Consider the following 24,171-nt stretch of genomic DNA (forward strand, 5'->3'; position numbering starts at 1 on the left):
AATTTGAAGAATGGAAAAGAAAGACAAAAGGCTTAGTTTAGTTATAGAAAGAGTCATATTTAAAATAAGAAAATCTGTGTTTAAATATCAACTCTCTTGTTTATCATTTGTATGACTATTGGTAGCTCATTTAATTTTTCTAGATCTTAGTTTCCTTACCTGTAAAATTAGGGAATAAAATTAGATCATCTCAGAAGCTCCTTTTAGTTCTAACTCTGTTATCCTAAGATTGTATTTTATCCTAAGATGTTTCTTGTTGTTATGTAATGTGTGTACTAAAGAAGATTCATTTCATTTATGTGCCTTTTTCAAAATGTGTCAGTCTGGAGGGGAATTAATGCTTTTAGTAACCTGAGAAGACAAAATAGAAAAAAAAAATTAATGAATGGTAACTTGCCAATCAAGGTCGCTAGGTGGTACAGCGGGTAGGAAGATTTCTGAGTTAGAATCTGACCTTAGTCACTTAATAGCTGTATGACCCTGGAAAAGTCATTTATTCCTGTTTACCTCAGTTCCTCAACTGTAAAATAAGCTGGAAAAGAAAATAGTAAACCGTTCTAATATCTTTGCCCCCAAACTCAAATGAAGTCATAAAAAATTAGACATGATTGAAAAACAACACTCTATCAAAATTCCAGTTAATTTCCTAATAGTTAAGACTTAGTTACACTTTTGACCACAGTTGCAGAAATCTTTTTGCCTTGTTAGGCTAATATTAAAATCTACCTCTATCTTCATTCATCTGTTTGAATAAGTAAAAATAGTATCTTGTTGAAGCAGAAATTGATAATTGTCTTTTCATAATTCTTTGTTCGCCTTAGAAAATGCACATCCAAAGAAAATTTGATTGAGCAAGAACAATAAAAATGGGCTCCTCAGCCTTTTGCAGTTGGCCTTATAATTACCATTTGTACATAGTATGTTATGGATGAATGGGGAAGGGGAGAATATAACTATTAAAATGGAGAAGGACAGGTTCCACAAAGCATTAGAACAAAGAACATAGTGACTGGGTCATACTTGGTCTACTAAATCTAAAACTATGTTGCCAAAAAAGTCCTTAAGATATATGCTTCTATTGCTCCAGATACTCCCTCATCTAAAAGTTGCTTAGTTCTCCCCATTATACATTTGAAATGGCTTCTTTCTATCTCTTCCATCTATTCTCATTACCATTAACTTATTTTAAATTTCTCACTACCTCTAAGCTAATATTTTCTACTCCTTTGATCTTCACATCACTGTCCTAATACATGGTTCTGATCATGTTACTAAGCCTGCTTATTTTGTACTTTCGTTGACTCCCCAATTACTGCTGAATAAAATACAAACTCCTTGGCCAACAGTCAGTATCCCCCAAATCTGGTCCCAACCTCTTTCCAGACTTCCTCACATTATAAGATCATCACTTTATAGATGGAAGAAATTTGAGGTTAATTAGTCCAACCCCTTCATTTTACACATGAGGAAACTCATAGGTGAAGTAACTTGTCCAAGATTGCACAAGCAGTAAGCCTCAGAGATGGAATTTGATCCTAGTTCCTCTGACTTCAAAGCCAGTTTTTTCCAAATTGTACTACACCACTCCTTTCCCTTCAGCCAATCTGTATTCCAGATAAATGGTATCATTTAATGTCCTTCTAGTGCTCTTCCAGTATCATTGTTCACTCCTCCATTCTTAAAACAAACTCCCCCACTCCACCTCTTTGTTTAATTTCTTTTCCTTTCAGGTTCAGCTGAATTGCTACTTCATCTAAGTTCTAGAATGTCTACCTTGGCACTCCCACTCAGGTAGATGGACAAATACTTATTGAATTGAATTGCATTCCTCTATTCCTGAATGCTGATCTTTCCTAGACACAGAATTAATTCATAGTGTGGGTTTAGTTATTTTTCTTCTCTCTTTTTTCAACTGGAAGTTGTTTGAGTATAAGGGCTACATTTTACCATGGCATACAGATTTCTTTAATCCAAAATCACTAGGCATTGAGTTTTTAAATCTTCCCTTACCAATCTATTCTATTTCTTCCACCGTAAGAAAAGTTCAGATTAATTTTCAGACCACTAAAGCAAATTTCTGATGTCATTTATGATAATTCATCTATAAAAGACAAGCCTGTCTGTTCATCTGTATAACTGGTTACAAATTAAATAGCTCCTTTAGGAGAAAAGGTTCTTCTCTGTAAGTGATAAAAAAAACCCAAAAAACTTATATATGTAAAGTGCTTTGGGAACTTGAATGCCCTACATAAAGTTAGGATGCCGACACATGTTTGGAACCCAAAGGAGAGTATAATATTCATAGAGTAGAATTTTAGATTTGTAGAGGCTTAGTGGTCACCCAGCACAATGCTCTCAACTTATCAATAAGGAAACTAGTATTTAGAAAACATTCAGATTGATTTTCTTCTCCAAATGATTCAGTGTGATTGGTGCCATTAAAGTATAGGTGACTAGTAAGATCAAATAATATAATTTCTAGGTATGTAGAAGTCAAAATAGCTAATGGTACACTGGATGGTTTGTGGAGTAGGAATCTTTGGAAAAGAATGTGATATAGAAGGAAATGCATGGGATGAAGAATTGGAAGATGAAGGTTCTATTTTTGTTTCTTCAACTAGCTCTAGTTCAATGGCTTGGGATGTCAGTTTAAGTTTTTTAAGTCCTGGTTCCCTATTGGTAGAAAACTCTCAATCTGAAAGTATTCTATGTGATCATTTTAGACCAAACCTGTTTAAATGGTTTCGACCCTGTGTGGGGGTCATGTAAAACTGAATGTGGGAGGTCACCAAAAATTTGGCAACAAATATTTCACCATGATTTAATTCTTTATGTAAAAATAGACAGGCACATCCGTCTCTTTAGTATGCAAATTTGCTTTTACCTTCAATAAATGGTAAATTTTATATATACACCAAAGAATTTTTTTAAAATTTCCTTATAATTTATTATCAGTAAGTATTTGATTTGTATACCTATTTCATATATTAATAAATACTCATATACCTATTTAAATATTTTATCTACCTAGGGTCATATAAACATTTCTCTGGCCAAAAGGGATCATGAGTAGAAAAAGTTTAAGAAGCCCTGTTTTAGACTAATGGAAAAGTTTAATATCATAAAGAAAAAGTAGTGGTTGGTGATTATGTGAATTATTTTAGTCAGGAATGAAAACAAACTTAGGTAGGAAAATGCCTTCATCTGGCTAAGCACTATTTGGGACATTTCATCTATTACAGAGGGCTCGCTAGGACAGTTGTTTGGTTAAGGAGCAGTTGCTGAGGGTGTGCCTTGGTCTGTTTTCCTCTATCACCAGGTGGCACCAAATAGCTGAAAGAAATCACGGCAACAGTTTTGTTATTTGCATTTCAAATTGTGTTTGGCAGAGTTGCCCAAACAAGTTTTATCAGCTCTGAGATTAAATTTTATTTTAGGATATTTGGGTTTGGAGTCTCCTTTATTGGTTCTTGGCTACTGAGGAATGCACTGTCATGGAGACTGAATTTCCTTGAGTTTTAGGACGTATATATTGATACATATATCTGCTGGGCTCAGGAGGAAATCGGGAAAACTAAATTTGAGACCTTACCACTTGTCAGTCAGTATGACTTTGCAAGGTTTTTCACCTTTCTAGGTTTCAGGCTTCTCATGCATGAAATGAGGATTTTGGATTAAATTATCTCTATTATCCCCTTGACCTCTAAAATGTCTTAGTTTAAAATTAATTTATCAATAAAACTAGAAAGTTGGATTTCATTTAAAATTGGTTCTGTCCATATGTCTACAGTCCAAGACTCAGATTCTCCCCTACAATAAATTGAGAAAAGAGTAGAACCAGGAATTGAGCTTCTCCAACACATTTGAAAGGAGGTAGGCTAGACCTTGTGATGTCCTTCACTAGGGCTGTTGTGAGGAACTGTGTTAGTGTCAGCAATGTGCCTGGAGGACATGTGAGAGCTCACCTTTAAACAGAATAGACAAGGAATTATGTGCCTCTTGAACAGCTGGTGTGCTTGTCACCAATTATTTGTAATAAATTTAGATACAGATCTTCTTTTAAAGTACAATTGCTTTAATGAGGAAACCTAGCTATGGCAGATACCAAATAGGGTGTGATAATGTCTAAATAAGAAACAGTTTGCATTTTTTTTGTAAGAAAGAAGAAAGCTGAATCTTTATGTAGTATATGAAAAAAAAAATACTAGTCCAGACATCGGGGGCCCAAGTTTGGGTGTCACTTCTGAATCTTTCAGCTCTTGCACAAATCACTTTTCTTTATTTTAATTTTCTCTTTAATGAAGTAAGGGGTTGGTACTAAGTAATCTCTAAGTTCCTTCCTAGCTCTAAATCCTTGGTTCTCCATTTAATAAGGAAACTATGATACAGAGGCCAAGTTACATCCTTAAGTAACGTAGAAAGGGACAGATTTTGGGTCTTTTTATACCCAGGATAATGCTATTTCTCCACTTCATCTTGGACATTTTCATTAACTGAGAATCCAGGTAAATAATTCTCCATGATAGTATCAGACAATCAGCTTTTGTAATACAGGGAGCAAAAAAAAAAAAAAAATGCTTTTATGCCTTTAATCTTAGAGGAAAAAAGAAGAGTTTTCTTCTGAAAGAGTTGATATGACATAGAGAAAAGAAAATAAGCTTTAGGTCTAGAAAGACCTGCTGGTGTATAGTATTTGGAGGGAGAAAGTCCTGAATTTAAGTCTCAGAAACTTCCTGATTATGTGATCCTGGACAACTCTGCCTCAGTTTCCTCAATTGTAAAATGGGGATAATAATAGTGCCTATCTTTCAAGGTTAAGATCAAATAAAATAATAATTGTAAGCCTTTAAGCACAGTGTCTAGCATGTATTAGATGCTTGATAACTACACATTCTCTTCCCTTCTCTTGTGACCCTAAACCTTTAGTCTCTAAAACTATAAAATGTAAAGAAGCTGGTGACCTAAATTGACAGAGAATACTTCTTTACTGGAGTTTTCTAAACTAATGCAATCACAGAATCAGTCTCTATTCTTTCTTCTTGTGATTATATTGAACAATAGATGTAATACCCATTAAAGCTATTTAGAATATTCACCAAAACTTTGGTTATTATTCCATTATTTTGTCCCCAAACCCCATTTCTTGATAGTCTTTACCAACATGAGAATGTTGATTCCACCTGAATCTGTTATGAAATTCAAATATATATAATGCTATTTACATATGGATACATATGTCTGAAGAAGACAGACTTACCAAAACAGAATAATTGGCTTTGGTATTAGAAAGGATGGTGTGATTTAAAAAACTTCACTGATTTAGATGTCCCAGCTCTGCTGTTAACCAGCTGTCCTTGGACAAATCAATGAAATTCTTGAGGTCTTTATTTCTTTGCTTATAAAATGTGGAAAATCTCTCTCTCTGAGAGATTGGTTGTGATTATAAGATTTTTGTTTTCTCTATACAAAGTTAAATATACATTGTTTTCCTTACAGACCTTTGTAAGAAGAATCTGATGCTTAAGGGCGGTTGAGAAGGTTCAATATGACTACCACAGTAGCCACAGACTATGACAACATTGAGATCCAACAACAATACAGCGATGTCAATAACCGTTGGGATGTCGACGACTGGGACAACGAAAATAGTTCAGCAAGACTATTTGAGCGCTCTCGTATCAAGGCTCTAGCAGGTAGACACACCTCAGTACCTATAATCATAAAACCTTAGCATAGGTTTTAGCATAACCATAGCATAAACCATAGCATAGGAAATTGGAGGTTGTTTATAGCCCTCTATTCAGTACAAGGATATTTGTAGCTTTGCAGATGGGTACAAATTCTGATTTTTCTTAAATATTTTGACTAAGAGGGAATTTAAAACCTCATTAAACAGCATAGTCCATTTTGGTAAAGTTTTAATTATCTCATGACCTTTAAACTGACAAAAACCAAAACGATTGTAGATATGTTATCACTTCTTCTGAGGTTTGGGAAACCAATTATCACCTGTATATATGTTTGTTTTTATGTGAATATATAATATTTCAAAAATCTATGTTTCTTTGGTGTGAATCAACAGAGATTGCAATCCCCAAGGGTTTTAGACAGATTATATAGACAGGTTATATGGAGACAAACTTTGTTGTGTTTTTGTTTTTGTTTTTTTGGGGGGTGGGGGTAGCTTTTTTTTTTCTGATCCCAGAAAGGGTTTTTTCTGAAACCCTTCTAACTTGGTAGGGTTTTTTAGACCTTGTATTTGGTTCAGATGACCTTTGAGAACTCAAGACTATATGTTGTAGGAAGATATAAAAGAAGAGTCCAAGGCAACTATTACCCATAAACATAACTACTACCCAGGCATTTTATGTAATATATGAGATAGTTGACAACTGTGAACTCATCTTCTTTACCTCCAAATTATATATTTATTCTTATAACTTTATTGTAAGAGTTCTTATTAGTTTCTTATCTTCTTTATATGTAATATATTATGAATTAATTATGTTATAAATCTTATCATCTTATAAGTTTATCTTAAGTAAAATACATTAAAGTACTTTGAAAATCAGAAAGTACAATATAAGCACCACCTATTCAAAAAAATTCTTTTGTACTTATAAGTGTTTGAAATTTTAAATTAATACATACTTCCTGTCCATTGAACACAAAATTAGATGTAAATTGATGTTTAATGTATATGTAATATTAATGCAAACCAATTTAGAATTTATTTTGAAATTGATGGGGGTTTTTTCCACACTGAGAAGTTAAAATGAAATAAGGGAAATATTGTCGTATATTTTTGGTATAAAAACAGAAGCATTTTTGATTTTTTTTGTGGAATCCTTAATTGTAATATGTATGTTGTACTCTTGGTTTAATCAGGTAAGTTTATTGTTAACTATGAAAATATTCTTATCTTTTGTACAGATTTTAGCATGTTATATTGGAACTTGACCTTCAGAAGGTCAAGTGGTAATGGTAGTGATAGTGGATTTGTCCATTTATATACCATCAAAGAGTGACCCATTAATCAAAAAGCTGGCACTACATTGTGTGACTGCTTCATTAATCATGAGACCTCAATAGTGATTTACAATCCTGGGTCTGTCTGTTGAAGGACTCTGAGACCTTTATACTTTCTTAAAAGTTTTATTAAACCATTCTGACAAACCCAGTTAATAATGTCCTATCCACTTTTTCTTAAACTTGTTATTCTTCATTAGCCAAGGCAAGATCGCATTTGTCATTTCCTTTTAAAAATATAATTCCACCAATTTGCGGGCTGAAAGAAGGATCTTAGTAGTCCAACTCTTTATGTTCCAAAATCTTTTCTTAAGTCCCGCATTCCTTAGTTGCCTCTAAAAATCTAATCCAATATCTGATCAACTCATTCTAGAATTCATTTTCTTAATATATAACCTAATAATGGTGTTTACTACTGCAATAGCTTGCTGAGTTCATGGTCAAAATTAGATGATCTGAAGATCTTGCATGGTCAGTGTCTTTAGAAGGTAGAATACTTTAGTCTCCAGTTGAATGAAATTCATTTCAATCCAATATATATTTACTAAGCATTTAATGTGCAAGGCATTGTTAGGAACTGGCAAGGAAATGATGAAAAAACCAAGATTTTGCACTTGAACTTAGCATTTAAAAGAGGAAAAGATAAAATAAAAGATAAAAAAAGAAAAAAAGGTAGACAGCGATAAGAACAAAAGGCAGGGTTAAACAAAACATCAGAAATTTAAGAAAAGAGAGAGTCTCAGTGGAGGAGTATTTTCATAGGAAATGTGGCATTAGAGTTAGACCTTGAATTAAGGGATTTGACAGGTTGGAGATAGGAATATGAGAGGGCCCTCTTCTTCTCTTACTCAAATAGTCTTTAGCACAAACTTGCTGTGTGACCTTGAATAAGTTATTTAGCATCTCAGTGTTACAGGCAGTTGCCTAGAAGTCTAAATTGCAGAACAGTTAGCAGTCTGAATTGGTAAAGGCAGTTTCCTCACTGGGAGCTCCTTAAGCCAATAAAAACAAAGATTGAGCCCCTTCATTCTCCAATAAAAGAAAGGAAAAAAACCTACTTTAATCATTATCTTGAGAAACTGAAAATGTTCTCTAGGATACTAGAACGGTCTTCTGGGGAAGAAAAGACTGCTGACTGATTTTCTTTTTCAGTCAGAAGTAAAATATTTGCTATTGGTAGTCCTTGTGCTACAAGGACATATTCTAAAGAGTAAAATCTCTAGTTAGATCAGCAGAAATGAACATTTCTTGCTATCTTATATACTTGCATAACAAGACTTTCTATAATATAACAGCAAAATTAGTTCCTATTGATTTTTTTGGCCTCTTTTTTCACTGTTTTTTCCCCCTCTTTCCCTGGCTCCTTTATGAAATTGTTTATAAATTGTTTTTGGTTTAATGGGATTTTGATAACTCATAAGAAAGTTAGCCTCCCTGTAACTGTGTAAAAACATATTTTTAATGTCAGAAATTAGTCTTAGACCTATTGGGAAGGGTCATTTTTTGTGGTCATAAAATTCACAATTAGACAGAATTATCTGCTTGGAAACTTTGAGCTTAAAAAGTAATCACTTTGATTTCCATCTCTGCCAGCTCACTGAAGTGACCAGAAACATGAGTCTTAAGATTAAAAGTGAGGAACTGGAGAGTGAAGAGGAAGGGTTCAAGGTCAACATACTCTCTTGTTTCATAATCTCCTAATAGAATATTAAATAGTGGAATTTACTCAAAAGTGGGAAAAGTTTCATCTAATACATACTGTCCTCTAATGCTAAGGACTAAATACTGAGTAAAAACATGACCTACAGCATTTTAGAGATCTTTTTCAAGTGAAACTAGTACAAGAGGGAGAAAAAAAAAGCCCTGAAGTTGAGTGTGTTTGAGTAGCAAAGAGATTATGTCATGTTCATTCAACCTTGAGGCAGTGTGCTGCTAAGTCATTTTTATGCATTCTGTAAATGATTTCCCGCACCCCGTGGTAGCACAGCCACATTCCTGACCTCTGAACAAAATGCCACAGTTGTGTGGGACATACTGTGTTGGAGAAAGCGGCTTACAATGCTCCAAGCTATTTGCTTATTAGAACTTCATTTGAAAAGAGAAGTATATAAAACTTTAATCTCTTAAGACAAATCAAGAGCAAAAGTTGCCTGGGTAAATGACTTTTTTTTAAAAAAAAATTAAGAATATGGACTCTTTTCATTGGAGAGATTAAGACTACAGTGGAAAAGGTAATGGATGTCAAGAGTTCAAATCCAGGATTTGTACTTACTGTTTTATGGGACACTGGGTAAACCATTTTCTTATTACCAATCTTACCCTGGCTAAGTCATTTCCCTGAATTTGTAAATGAGAGGGTGAGACTAGATAATATTTAGGAGATCTTCTTGCATGTGAAATAGTCTGTAGAATTTTAAAAGCATTTTTAGAAAACATTTTAGTCTATTCAAGTTGATTGTGTTAAGAGAATTTGTATTTATAGCTGAATAGCTAATTTTATGTTCAACATTCTAGAGGGAATATTTCTTTTTCCCAGAAGAGAAAGATTTTAGGAGGGAGAATGTTAGTGAAGAAATTGACATTAAAAAAAAATCACTACAGTTTAGTACTGTAGTTTAAACAAAAAATGGCTTTGGGAGTTGTTACTTATGAACATTTATAAGCTCTCATTTTGTGCTGGAATATTCTTCTAGACTGTTGGGAGTGGCTAAGGCAATTGTAGACATTATGCCTGACCTTGAGGAGCTTATAATGTTATAGGGAAGATGAGAGAGACTGCACTGCCAGAGAAAAACTACCTAAGAATGCTTAGAACGGGTGCTGTCAAAAACAGATAGAGGCTCTCATCCAACTCTGCTACAATCAAACTATTTGCTTAAGTATCCCATTTTACTTTCTTGGGCCTCTAAATAAGAGAGTTGGACTAGTACTGGGTGGTTTCTAAAGTCTCTTCATTAAATAATTTTTAATGTAATATTTGTAATATGAATGTAAGTACTAAATCTTTGGAGTTGGAGCATCTGAATTTGAATACTGGCCCTATTTATCTCTCTGACTGCTGGCTAGCTGATTAACCAATGCGGACTTCTGTTTCTACTGGTATAAATTGAGAGAGTTGGGAAAGCTTTCAAATATATAAAAATAAGAAACATTTTCAGACATTCATACACATATAGTTTAGCATCCCTTTGAAGATGACCATTTAGATCAATATTCTAGAACATTAATCAATTCAAGCAGTGACTTCATTTACATATTTGGATTCTTTGAAAATAAATTTTTCCTAGAGTCAAAATAAAAGTTCTAAAAAACTGCAAAAGTATACCTAAAGATTTTGTCCAAGTTTACCTCTTTATATATTTTAAGGAGTCACTAGATGATTATTTTAACTATGTTAACATTTAAATTTGAATGAGAATGTAAAGAGAGGATTTTTATTGTTTTTCTGACTCCCTTTAGGTTTTGCTTTGAACACTGGATAAATGGTTTACAGCTTGATGCAAATGAATCTGGGCTTTAAAAAAAAAGCATCTTTTCTTTCTCCTAGTCAATTCAGTCAGATATCTAAGACAATTATATGAAGAGATTGAATTCTGAATATATTTGAAAAAGAACATTCTTTGAAACTGAAATTGGAAATCTTTGGGTTTTCAAGCAGAGAAATAACATGGATGGAAGTTTTTGCCCATAAGGAACTGATAATCTAACTGATTTATATAAGATCAATTAGTAATTGCGTATGTAACCAATGTGAAAAAGATGGAAGAGGTCCCAAAAGTCTTAGTACAGTTTAAAACTTACATAGCATACCAAGACTATTTCTTCCTCTTTGCCCCAGTCTTAATTCTCTTTAGCACCTATCTCTTCTTGAGGGCCCATAATGAGTTATATTTTTCAGAGTGGTGGAGGGGCTTAAAATAATAGAAAAAGTATTTTTTATATACGAGGCATTTGTAGGAAGTTGAAGAGTTAATGAACTCTTAACTATCTTTGTTCCAGGTATGTGGAGTTAAAGGTGAATATAAATTGAGAGAATGGCTGTATAAATATGGTTAGAGTAAAACTGGTGTGACTTTTGCCATACCAGTGGAAATATCTGCAGATCCCTTAGATTTCTTGAGCATGTGAGTGAAACTGCCTTTTTAGTCACAAGATTGTATTTGGCAGGCTTAAAATGGAAAGAAGAGTCCCTAGACACTCATTACCAGCAGCTTGCAGTTCCTTCTCTGTATTGTTTCTTATTGAATAACTGAAATTTTTCATAGAGCAATGATATTTGCAAAAGTTAATTGATATCTGCCCTCTTCATCCTCCTTCTCTTAACCACCTACTCATCTTTCCATTTCCAACTCAGTTTGAACCTGTTAAAGAAGCCTCCTTTACTAGGTCATTCCAATCCATGTACATGAAGTCCTTTACTCAATACCTTCAATATATATTTGTCCATTTTATTCTGGCATTTCATGTAAACATCTTTCTACATGATCTACCTACACAGAGATAGAACTAGATATAGACTCAGAGACATACACACACATATATTTATTTTATATATGTATATATATGTATATTATATATGTGTGTATACACACACACACACACACACACACACACACACAACAAACACACACACCCAAATAGGCATCTGTATGTGTATATATATGTGTATTATAGGCATACATACATATATACATAGACACACATATATATACATCTATATAATTACTATATAATTAGTCTGTGCTGGAATTGTAGTTAGATGGATTTGAATTTCATCTCTGGACACTTAATAGATTTTTAGTCATAAGCAAGTCACTTAACCATTCTGTACCTCAGTTTCCTCAGCTATAAACTGAAAGGTTTGGATTGAATGACCTGAGGTCCCTTCTGTATCTAAAGCTATAATTCTCTGACACAAGTAAGGTTGGAAACACAATGACACCAGATTTGGAAGACCTTGAATATTGGCTAAGGGGTTTATAATTTGTTCAGTAGACAATGGGGAAACATATTGGGGGGGGGGGAGGAAATGGAGATTATAATACAAATATGACAACTTTCAGTATATTCATGAAACTAAAAAGAAAATAATCTTTGTAAAACTTCTGCAGATTTTTAAGCATTACATTAATGTCAATAACCGTCAACACTGAATCCTAGAATCTGAGAGTTAAAAGGGACCTCAATGGCTATCTGGTTCAATCCACATACCAGAGTATCTATTATGATAAATATAACAAATCACTGGACAGTCTCTGCCCAAAGGGCTCTGAGAAATGGAAACTCACCATTTCTTGAAGCAACCTTTTTCTCCATTATGAGTGTTAATTCTCAGAAAGTATTTCCTGATTTCATGCCTCAATCCACTTCTTTGAAACTTTTTTTTTTTTTTGAGGCAAACAGGGTTGAGTGACTTAACTCAGCATTCTACAGCTAGTAACTCTCTGAGTTACTCCTGACTCCAAAATCAGCACTCTTATCTATTATACCACTTAGTTGCCCCGACTTCTTTAAAACTACTTAATTCTCCCAACTCTGCCTTCTTACCCCAAAAGTCTAATCCTTCTTCCAATGACAGACCCCCAAAGACAGTTCTAATGTTCCTTAATTTTCTTTTCTCCAAAGTAAACATGCCCATTTCCTTCAGTTCATCCTTTCATACTCCTGTTTGCTCTCTTTAAGATACTTTATTGTGCTAGTGATCTTCTTAAACTATGGTGTTCAGAATTTACTACAGTACTTGTGGTAAGACTAGATGAGGGCAGATTACAATGGAACTATTGCCATCTTGCTTCTGGGAGGTGTGCCCCCCTACTAATATAGCTCAACAGCACATTGGCTTGTTTAGCTGCCACATCACACGGTTGATTCATTTTGAGATTGCAGTTCACTAAAACTAAAAATCTTTTTTTAGAACTACTATAGATAATATAGATTTGCATTTAGTTAGCTTTCAATATTCATTCAGCAAAATTTTGTTGATCTATATGTAAGGCTATGCAATAGATTCTCTAGGAAATGAAAAGATAAGATATGGCACTTCTCTTCCAGAAAGAGGAAGGTGAAGGAAATAAGCATATTTATATAGTACCTACTGCATACTAGATACTATGCTAAGTGCTTTACAAATGATATCATGTTTAATATTTAAGGAGATTTTGAATATAGTTGAAATAATAGGAATTTGACAATTGAAAGGCATCGTGTAATTTATAGGTCAGGAGAAGGATTTGTCCTCTCAGCCTTGAGAACAATTTGAGGCAGTCTTTATCTTGGATGCCAAAGTTAGAATTGAGTCACACCCTTATTAAAGAGTTACTAAAGAGACATAATTAGTAAGAGAACTGAGCCAGAAAAATTTAGTGCTAGGAGCAATAGCTAAAAGGAGAAAGAAAAAAGAAAAAAGATGAAGTAAGTAGACATAGAAGGTAAAACTGTAAGAGAGCTATTACCTCCTATAGTAATTTTAAAGCAGAAGATTTGAATGCTGACTGCTTCAAGGACTGAAGGAAGTTCCAAGAAAAGATGTGTTAGTCTACTCATTTCTTCCGCTGTTGTCTTATTAACTATATGACTATATATATATATAGACATAGATATAGTTATATGTAATACATAATATATAACAATTTGCTTGTTTCTTTACCCCAATGTTTCTGAAAACCTGAATTTTTCCTTTAATCATAAAGCTTCCAGGTTTACTTAGAACTAAGCATGCATTTAAATTAGGGCTCAGGGCTATTCCTCTGCTTAAATGGTAGAAATTTTCCTAACTGGGGGTTCCAAACGATTATAATTGTATTCTAATTTTTCATTTAACAACAAAGTAATACAACCTCTGGGGTTACTTCCCTATTCCCTACTGGCACTATTAGTTTGAGTCCCAAGAGGGCAGCTGACAATACCTTGCTTAAGATTCTAGGAGTAATCTAGTTGAGATTGAATTGGAAATGGAAAATTTTAAAGGAACTTTAAAGAATAAATGTTTTTATAATTAAGCATTTTGCAAATATTTACTTGCTTTGTCCATGCATGTATAATATATACAATTTTGAAAAATACTATACTGAGGGCAGCTAGATGGCGCAGTGGATAGAGCACCAGCCCCGAATTCAGAAGAACCTGAGTTCAAATCTGATATTTGACACTTGGCACTTCCTAGCTGTGTGACCCTGGCTAAGTCACTTTACCCCAATTGCCTCAGCAAAAACAATAAAAGAAAAAAAAGAAAAATACTATATTGTCTGCATTTAAGCATATATATGTGTGTGTGTGTGAATAAATGAGTCATATATAATTTCCCCCTCTTACTCCCTTTCTCTCTCCTCCGGAATAATTCTTATCTTTACAAGTAGCCAATCTGCATTCAAATCTTGATAAACTTGTTCTTTGGGGTCTCATACAACCCTGTTTGGTGTATTCTACCAAATATTGGTCGACCAATTAATATCTCTCCAAAATCAATTAACCAGTTAATAATAATAATAATCAGTAGCTCTCACAAGGTAATATTGAGAAAATATAGAAGGGACCAAAGCACAGCAACCTGCCCTCCCCATCCACCAGGGTATACTTTTTCCTCTTACAAGCATGTTCATCTCATCACTGAAATAGTTCCTGAATCTCTTAATTACTTTTCCACTTCAATCCCAGCAGCCTTCTAATGCTAGAGATACCTCTACCTCTGCATCCTCTTCCTGTAATTGGTGAATTCTTCCTTGGAACTTCCATTTAAAAAGGTACCCACATCACCAATGTTCACCTCCAACCTAGCTCAGTTCCTGACATTTTTACTGTGCCCTTTCTGGATACTTCCCACTTCTCCTTTTCATTTTCCTTTTATGTATTGTTTTCTTCCATTGGAATGCAGGCTCCTTGAGGGCAAGTAGTCTATTTTTGCTTATATTTATATTCCCAGCATTTAGCACATTGCCTGGCAAATTGTAAGCATTTAATAAATGTCTTATCTAATTTAATTTAATACTCAATATTGCTGGGGAGGCTAGATTCAAACAGAGTAATTATCACAAAATATCTTTGCTTGACTCAGGGAGTGATATTTCTTGGCAGTGGAAATCCTTTTCCAATTTTACCTCTCCCTCTCTCTATTTTTTTTTTTTCTTGTTTAGCGCAATTCCTGGTACATAGTAAGCATTTAATAATAATTGCTGACTGATTATAACAGGACCAAGCTAATGAAACCCTCAGAGATAAAGGGGATACAAAAAAAGGGATGGTACCCAGAATCAGCCTATGACATCCTCCATAATGATACTTACAAGCATCTTCTTGAAGACATGATATTTGCTTTATTCTTCTGTTAGTCACAGGACCTGATACAGATGTTTAATAAATTGTAGCTGGAATAATTATATCATTTTCTTAATTGTTAAGTGAGACAATTTTATTAAAAAAAAAAAACCTAACTCCTCCCCCCTTTTTATGATAAGGAACAATCTAAACTAGTAACATAATCTTGGGGTTTAATCTTAGCTACAAAAGACCATTTAGCCTAGTCTCTGTGGCAATATTTTGCTGTAATACATTGTTAGCTCAATAGAAATTCTTTTGGAAGTTGGGGGCACTCAGCATAAATCAGTGAATCAGATAGCTTTCAAACAATGAAATCAGTAAATCAATTTTCCTCTTGCTGTGATAAAACACTTGTCTGTGAATATTTTACTCTTTGGAGTTGTAAGAATACAAACTTGGAGATGGATTTAAATGGAGCCTCTTACTACAGCTTTCCTGAGCTTCTCCCTTCTTTGCTAATTCAAAGTTCAGATGTATGGAGCATGAAAGGCATTTGACAGAAGACACTTCTGTCAAATGGAGGCTTTTATCCCTAGGTCATACTTAAACTTTCCTATTTGTTCTTGCTTCTGTGGCCATTGGTATATGCCAGAAAGCAGTCATATATTTTATTGGTCCATTGAAAATTTATAAACATAGGCTACAAATTTACCTTTGTGAATGGTGTATTGTAACTTTAGGAACATAGGATACTTTGTGTCTTGATTGATATAGAGGCCAAGCATTGCTGGAAAGAAAAGATCCCACAATTGTAGCATTTGGCTTTCAGTATTTGCCCTTTATTTGGCTAAAACGCCAAAACCCATTCATCAGTCCTTGAACTGCAAAAGAGAGATGTAGTTCCCATCGTTACCACTTTGAACTGCTTTCTGGTTAAAAACTTTTCAAGTCTCTAAACTAAAATTATATGAAGATCGACTTAAAAGTGGCTACCAGAAAATATTTCTGATTATTGATATGTTTTCTTCATGGATGGGGAAAGAAAAAGATAATTATACAGACTAATATTATGAAATAGTTTGATTTTTGTGAAAAGATATTTCTACATGTTATATATGATAATATAAAATTTTATACCTCAGATTGAAAGCTTTTTTTTTTTTAACTTTTTCTTTCTGATCAGAACTAGTGATAATCAATCTAGTTTAACAGATTTTGTTCTAAACTCGCCAATATGCAAATTTCAGCAAACTATTCAAAGAAGTACATTCTGGGGGGGGGGTGGGGAAGGGAGGGTGCAATGAGCAGCAGGCAGTGGAGGGAGAAAGGAGGCATCTGGGAAGAGGAAAGTTGGAGTATGGCTGCTTGTAAATAATGTAGAGGCATTCAAGACTGCTTGAGAAATGGAGGATGGATATGAAAGATGGCTATAGGATTCACTTGATACTTAGAAGAAACTTAAAACCACCTGCACTGAATTAGCAGGTGTATTTCTATTCATTGTGAACTGAATCAGATGTAATCTTTAGGACTGCTCAGAGGGCCTTTTGAATTTTAAGACCCTCATACTTCTGTATCCATTTTATTTATATATTTATTTATATGTGTGTATGTGTACACATTTATTTATGAATATGTACACATATTAATATACAACTTTATAAAACAAATATGAAGTTCAAAAGAATAAAAGTCTGGGTAAATAGACAAAATTTAATAAGTAAATGAAGAGTACTGAAAAAAAATGCAGTAAAGTTCCTAAAATATATATTTCTACTTAGTCCAGATAGTTATCTCTAAATTCAACAAAGACCACACACAACAGATATGAAGGGTCCCAGGGCAATATCAATACAACTACAGGTGAATGCTGGCATCTGGTACAGGAAGCTTGAGACAGTATCCCTTCTGCTGGCTTGGGGTATTTAATTTCTACTTTTTTATTATTATTTTTTAATTATAGCTTTTTATTTACAAGATATATGCATGGGTAATTTTTCAGCATTGACAATTGCAAGACCTTTTGTTCCAACTTTTCCCCTCCTCCCCCACCCCTTCCCCCAGATGGCAGCCTGACCATGAATGTAAAATATGTTAAAGTATAAGTTAAATACTATATATATAGTCCATACAGTTATTTTGCTGTACAAAAAGAATTGGATTTTAAAATAGTATACAATTAGCCTGTGAAGGAAATTAAAAATGCAGGCAGACAAAAATAGAGGGATTGGGAATTCTACGTAGTAGTTCATAGTCATCTCCCAGAGTTCTTGCCCTGGGTATAGCTAGCTCAATTCATTACTGCTCTATTGGAATTGATTTGGTTCATATCATTGTTGAAGAGGGCCACGTCCATCAGAATTGATCATTATACAATATTGTTGTTGAAGTAATGATCTTCTGGTCCTGCTCATTTCACTCAGCATTAGTTCATGTAAATCTCTCCAAGCTTTTCTGCAATCATTCTGCTGGTCATTTCTTACAGAACAATAATATTCCATAATATCATATACCACAATTTATTTAGCCATTCTCCAATTGATGGGCATCCATTCAGTTTCCAGTTTCTAGCCACAACAAAGAGGGCTGCCATTCTGTATCCATTTTAAATGGCACTGTACTTTTAATTCTTAATAACTTACTTTTTTTCACAGTGATTCTGTGAAGTAGATACTGCAAATAAAATTAGCTACATATTACAGAAACGGGTATAGAGAAGGTGGCTGATTTCCTTGTTACTCTGTGCACAATGTTGAATAATGGAAATGCTTTTGGTATTTTCAGGACTTGTGAAAGGGGGACATAGTAAGACAATAGCCCTTCTAAGATTTGTATTCCATTGAACTCAAAGGACTATGAAAATACAATATTCTTTCCTATATAACTTACTGAATCTTTCTTTATTATAAGTATCCAAGGAATGTTAAGGACTAAAGGAACCTTCAAGATTTACTCTAATGAAATAGATTTTGCTAGTCAGTGGACTCTGAGAACTAATAAACTCTTGAAGTATGGTCCAAGAACCCCTGAAGGTCACCTTTTTTTAGAGGGACCACAAGCTCAAAACCATCTCCATAATAATGTGTTAATTTTGACTATGGTAAATATTGATAGATAAAACACAAACAAAAGCTTTTGGGGAAGAGTCCTTAATAGTTTTTAAGTGTATAAAGAACTTCTGAGATCAAAAAGTTTGAGAGCCTAACTTACACATGAATTGAATTGGTTGTTCAGTCTTTTCTTTAATATTTCCAATGAGGAAAAAAAAATCAATACTTCCCAAGACAACCTGTTCTGCTTTGGATTGGGCTGACCTGACATTGTGATGATTAGATTACTCATATTTCCTCATTTGTGCTTTATTGGAGGTTGCCCTCAAAGAAAGAGGAAACAAGTTTCTTCTTCATAAGATCTACTCTAAAACATTTCTTGACTTTTTCTTTTCATATTTACTGCTTTTGTTCTCATCTTCCATAATCTCAGCATTCTCTTTTCTCATTCTCTTTCTTCTGCTGGAAGTGTAAGAAATGTTTAGCCAGGAACTTCTGTAATTGGAATTGAGTAGGATGCAATCTTTTCTCTTCCCTCCCCCCCCCCCTTTTTTTTTGGCTGAGGCATTTGGGTTTAAGTGACTTGTCCAAGGTCACACAGCCAGGAAGTGTTACATGTCTGAGGCCAGATTTGAACTCGGGTATTCCTGACTTCCAAGTCTGGTGCTCTATGCACTAAACTACATAGTTGCCCCTATGTTTCTCCTTTTTAATGAACTTTTAAAGATTGCTGTCATCCTTCATCTTAAGCATCCTTCATCTGTTGCTACTGTTTTTAGTAGTATTTTAGAAGTACAGGAGGCCATGAAGTTACTGGGGGAAGTCCTGGAATCTTTCAGTTTAAAGGGTCACCAAAGGCCATATAGATTTGACTAAGAATTCCCATATGATGTGCCTGAAATATCACCCTTTCTACTCTAGGAATGTCAGTGATAAATACCTCTAATTCTTGGGATGCTTTTCTTTCTTTAAAGCCTGAATTGACTTCCCTACAACTTCTTTCTATTCACTCTTAGTTCTGACTTCTGCAACCTAACAAAATAAAGTCTTCACCCTCTTCTTCTTGACACTGATTGTATAATGCTGGAGAAACTGAGGCAAGATAGAGATTAGAGAGTATTTAATAATTTATTTAAAAGGGAGAGATTTACTGGGACCAAATGGATCCATGGTTTGGTCCCAGGGCTGAATGAGACTATCGTCTCCAAGAACCAGCAAACAATGTGAGTTCTCAATGCCATGTATACACATGACTCAGACTCAGGGGGTAGACTGAGGCAGAGGTGAAGGGGACTCTGACAGGGTGGGATGAGCCTCTGGAGAGGGGGAAGCACCCCAGAGATGGGGAAAGGCATTCTGATATTCTAAAACATAAGATCTTTCATCCTTATCAAATATTCTGATAAAGAGGGAGGAGAGGTTTTTCAGGTTTTCAGAGGAACAATTAGGGAAACCAAGGCAGGAGTCAGTATAATAAGGGAAACTGAGCCAGGATAATAAAAGAGAACTATGGCATAACAATTGAAGTACTTAAAGACAGCTATGCCATCCTTCCTAAATTTTCTCTTTGTATGCCATTTGTTTGACCCTTCTCTGGATTACCAATGTGTGTATTAAAATGTTGTGCCTGGAAATGAACACTATAGTCCAGATGTGGTTTGACCAGAGCAGAGTATAAAAGAATCATCATCTCTCTGATTCCAGGAGTTGTACGTTTATTAAATGAAGCTTGAAGTCAAATTCATTTTTATTGTTTGCTTTCCCATTTTCTCTACTACTCACCAATTACCTTGTATTTATTTGTGTGTGTGTAATGTGTAATTGTTTTGTCTGGCTGACTTTTGCAATCCCTTCCAACTTAAAGACTCTGTGATAATTAAACTTTCTGTCAGATTGAAATGACCTTCATTTTTTTTTAAAGCTCAAATCTTGTCTTAGTGAATGTCTACACCACTGTGTCTGCAATCACCCTGAAACATAAATAATTAAATAAAAAGTCTCAGGATTTGCTTTCTAGGAAATCTCAACAGAAATTTCAGCTTTTTTGTGGAGCTGACATCCTAAAGCAAGTATATTATCTTCAGGGGCAAGGAATCCACTACTATCCACAAGTAGGGGGAATCTATCATTTTTTTGTTTGTTTGTTTGTTTGTTTTAATAATTTTTTATTGATAGAACGCATGCCAGGGTAATTTTTTACAGCATTATCCCTTGCATTCATTTCTGTTCCGATTTTCCCCCTCCCTCCCTCCACCCCTTCCCCCAGATGGCAAGAGTCCTTTACATGTTGAATGGGTTGCAGTATATCCTAAATACAATATATGTGTGCAGAACTGAACAATTTTCTTGTTGCACAGGAAGAATTGAATTCAGAAGGTATAAATAACCCGGGAGGAAAAACATAAATGCAAGCAGTTTATGGAATCTATCATTGTTGAGAGTTGCTGCCCTATCCTGAGAAGTGAGAAGGTCATACACTGCTTCCTTGAAAGCCAAAGTGTCCTCTTGTTCATCCATTTTTCCAAACTGGTATAAAACTTCTCTCTGCCCTAGAGGACTTGTTAGCTGTAAAACTTGTTATATTAAGTCTGTGTCTTGGTTCTCAAGATTGCAGGAGAGGCAGGAGACAGAAGATACATGAAGTAGACATCACAACATTGTCTGACAATCCTCTGGGACAAAGAAGTTTTATACCAAGAAATTTTTTTTTGTACTGCAAATATAATCAAGCTAATACTTGCTGTAGCTTTGAATAAAGAGTTTTTTCTTTTGTTACTAATACATTTGTTAAATCAAAACATATCTATATTTTGTTAATATCACATCACTTTCCCCATAGATTTCACTTTGCATTCTTTCATTTCTTGCCTCTCCCTATTATCTTTTTGCTTCTCTTTCCATGACTCCAAAAGTGATGTGTCAAGTCATGCCGATACCTTGAATACTTGTCTTCTGAAGCTAAAGGACACTAAGAGCCAGTTATCCAATTCTGAGGTTAGTGTGCAGGATCCAAGTCTCTGAATGTAGAGGTTCTGTACTTCTAAAAAGAAAAAGGGAACTATTTCAGGTGCTGAGAGTTCTGAGATAGCTCTCTTTTACTTTATTTTACATATCCAAAAACACAAGCAATCATTTTTAGAATCTTATTTTCTCCAAGCAAGTATTTGCTCGATCTTCTAAAAAGGAGTTTCTCTATTCTATTCCTGAAAAGAAGACATTGACTCTAGTGCCTTTTTTAACCTTCCACTTATAATTTTGGAAGCTATTAGACAATTTAAGAAAAAATAGGAAATTTAGAACAGAGACAGGTAAAAAAAAAAGTGAAGGTTAAAAGCATTGACATTTTTCACTGCTTAAGAAAGAAGATGAAGTCCTATGATTTTACTTGAGCTTGACATTTACAGATCTTCCTGATTTCCTGAAGCCTTTTCCTGGATTAATTATTCTTAGAAGAAAATTATTTAAACTCAGTTTAAAAAATTACTGGTAATGCTTTTATGTCACCTTCATTTCCATATATGTACACACACACACACACACACACACACACACACCTTTCACCCTTATTCTAGATAAGGGTGACCTAGACCTAGAAAACTACCTATTGTAACAAAGATTTTAAAATGCATGAGGCGAGGCAGTTTATAAAAAAGTAACCAATATATATACCAAATCTGACAGTATATGCAATATTTTATATCCAAAGTTCCCCATCTCTGCAAAGAAAAGAGGGAGATAAATTATCAGAAGTTTTTGAAGCCAAGTTTCATCATTATGATGATACAAATTATTTCATTTCCTTTTTGCATCTTACCACATGCATTGTTTTCAGTGTATATAGTTTTGCTGACTTTCCCCTCATTTCATTTTAAATCAGCTGATAGAAATCTCTAAATTCTTAATATTCATCTATGGCACTTATGTACCATAATTAACTTAGCTATTTTCCAATCAGTAGGAGTCTACTTTGTTTTCATTTTTTATGGTTACCAAAATAATGTTGCTCTCAATGTTTTTTCCTTTGTATGGGATCTTTTTTGTTCTTTTGACTTTTCCAATAATGCTAATTCCAGCACTATATCCATTGTGCTACCTAGCTACCCTAAAGTCTTTTAAATCTACAAATAATCTATAAAAAATAATAATTTTTTTTAGCACCATGGAGGGCAATAATACCCATTCAATACAACCCCAATGAATATGGGAATTAGGTGCCCTTCATGAACAGTAAGTGTAAAAAAAGCAATTATGATAGAATTGGGTCTTAGAATTGAGATACTAGTTATACAATCCTTGGCAAATCATTTAACTTGTGTTTTTTCCTCATTTGTAAAATGGGAATAGCAAAAGCTCTTACTTCTTGGATTTGTTATGGAGATCAAATATGATAATAATTGTAAACTGTTTTGCAAACTTTAAATGATATATAAATGCTAGCTATTATTATTCTCTTCCTCTTCCTCCTCCTCAGCTATTAAAGATCTAAGTACTGCCTTCAGTAAGGATAATATAGAATAGAGAAATACTATTTACTGCAGCATTGTTATTTAGGAATGGGATTTTTTTTATTTTAATTTTACATATTCTCTGGGGTAATCTGATATTTTTGGATGAAAGGGAGCATGTTTACATTGAAAAAAGAAAAGTGAAATTCAGCGGACTAGATTCTTACTAGAACAAACTTTAATCCTATGTAGGACTTTATTTTGTTTGGCTTCTATATTGCTCTTGTTGAAACAGCTGTAATGTGGCATGGCAGAATAATAAGGAAAGTACTATTTCTAAATTTCTAGTATAATTATTAATACTTTGGTACAATAAGGAGTTGTGATTTCATTAGTGTGGGTATTTCATTTCCTTTGCGACTTAATAGATGGTCTTTAAGAATTGGTATTGCTGAAAAAAATCCATCATCTTATGGATCTTGGTAATAAGCATGATCAAACTGAGTTGAGGTGAATATGTACTGTGATGATATTGTTCATTCTTTTCATCTCCTATTTGGTAGAGTCCAGATAGAAATGATCCTAGATCCTACTACTATTGTTGAGGTATTGTTATTATCTTGCTTTTCTCATCTTTTTAAATAGAGTTCAGCTTGAGATGGTCCTGAAAAAAACTGCTTATCCTCATTCATTCTCTCTCTCTCTTTCCCTCTCTCTCTTTCTCCCTCCCTCCCTCCCCGAGGCAATTGAGGTTAAGTGACTTGCCCAGTGTCACACAGCCAAAAAGTGTTAAGATCAGATTTGAATTCAGGTTTTCCTGGCTTTAGGGCTAGTGCTCTATCTACTGCACCAATTTAGCTGCCCCTGGCTTGTGCTGCCTTAGTAAAATTTCTAAGAACTCACAGTTGCCCATGAGGCAAATGGGGCATGATCAGCAGAGTAAAAACTTAATGAAGAAGGATTATTAATAAATATTAAAATTTTGCCTGAAGTTTTTATCTTGAAACAATTTATGAGAAGAATCCCATAACTGTCAAAACACTCATGTATCTTAGACCCCATTTTATAGATTATAAATTTAAGACATATTTAATCTGGTTAAAGTTACTTATTAATTATGTTTAAAGTTACTTGTTTAATCTGGTTAAAGTTACTTTGACCTATTACATTAGGAACAAATACTGGAAGTTCATGGCATCCAGTAATGTAATTGACACATGCTGATATAGCACATTTAACTCTTCATTCTCTGTCCTATTAGAAATTGTCCTCATTCTTCTAAAGATTCTTTGATTGTGTGAAAGGAAGCAGTCTTGTCATATGGGCATATATTTTGCAACAGGGAATTGTTAAATCAAATGAAGTCAACTATCATTTATTAAGTGCCTACTATG

General features: G+C 34.1%; 1 protein-coding gene across 1 annotated transcript in view; it reads left to right on the forward strand.

The window, feature by feature from the left end:
* Window positions 1-24,171, forward strand: part of SPTBN1 (spectrin beta, non-erythrocytic 1) — a 265,930-nt gene that overhangs the window by 68,300 nt on the left and 173,459 nt on the right. Inside the window, exon 2 of the mRNA XM_051975275.1 lies at window positions 5,497-5,693. Within this exon, the coding sequence (XP_051831235.1) occupies window positions 5,546-5,693 (148 nt within the window). The 5' untranslated portion in view covers window positions 5,497-5,545. The remainder of the gene's footprint in view (window positions 1-5,496; window positions 5,694-24,171) is intronic.

The sequence above is a fragment of the Antechinus flavipes genome, chromosome 2 (assembly GCF_016432865.1).
Source record: "Antechinus flavipes isolate AdamAnt ecotype Samford, QLD, Australia chromosome 2, AdamAnt_v2, whole genome shotgun sequence".
Lineage (NCBI taxonomy): Eukaryota > Metazoa > Chordata > Mammalia > Dasyuromorphia > Dasyuridae > Antechinus > Antechinus flavipes.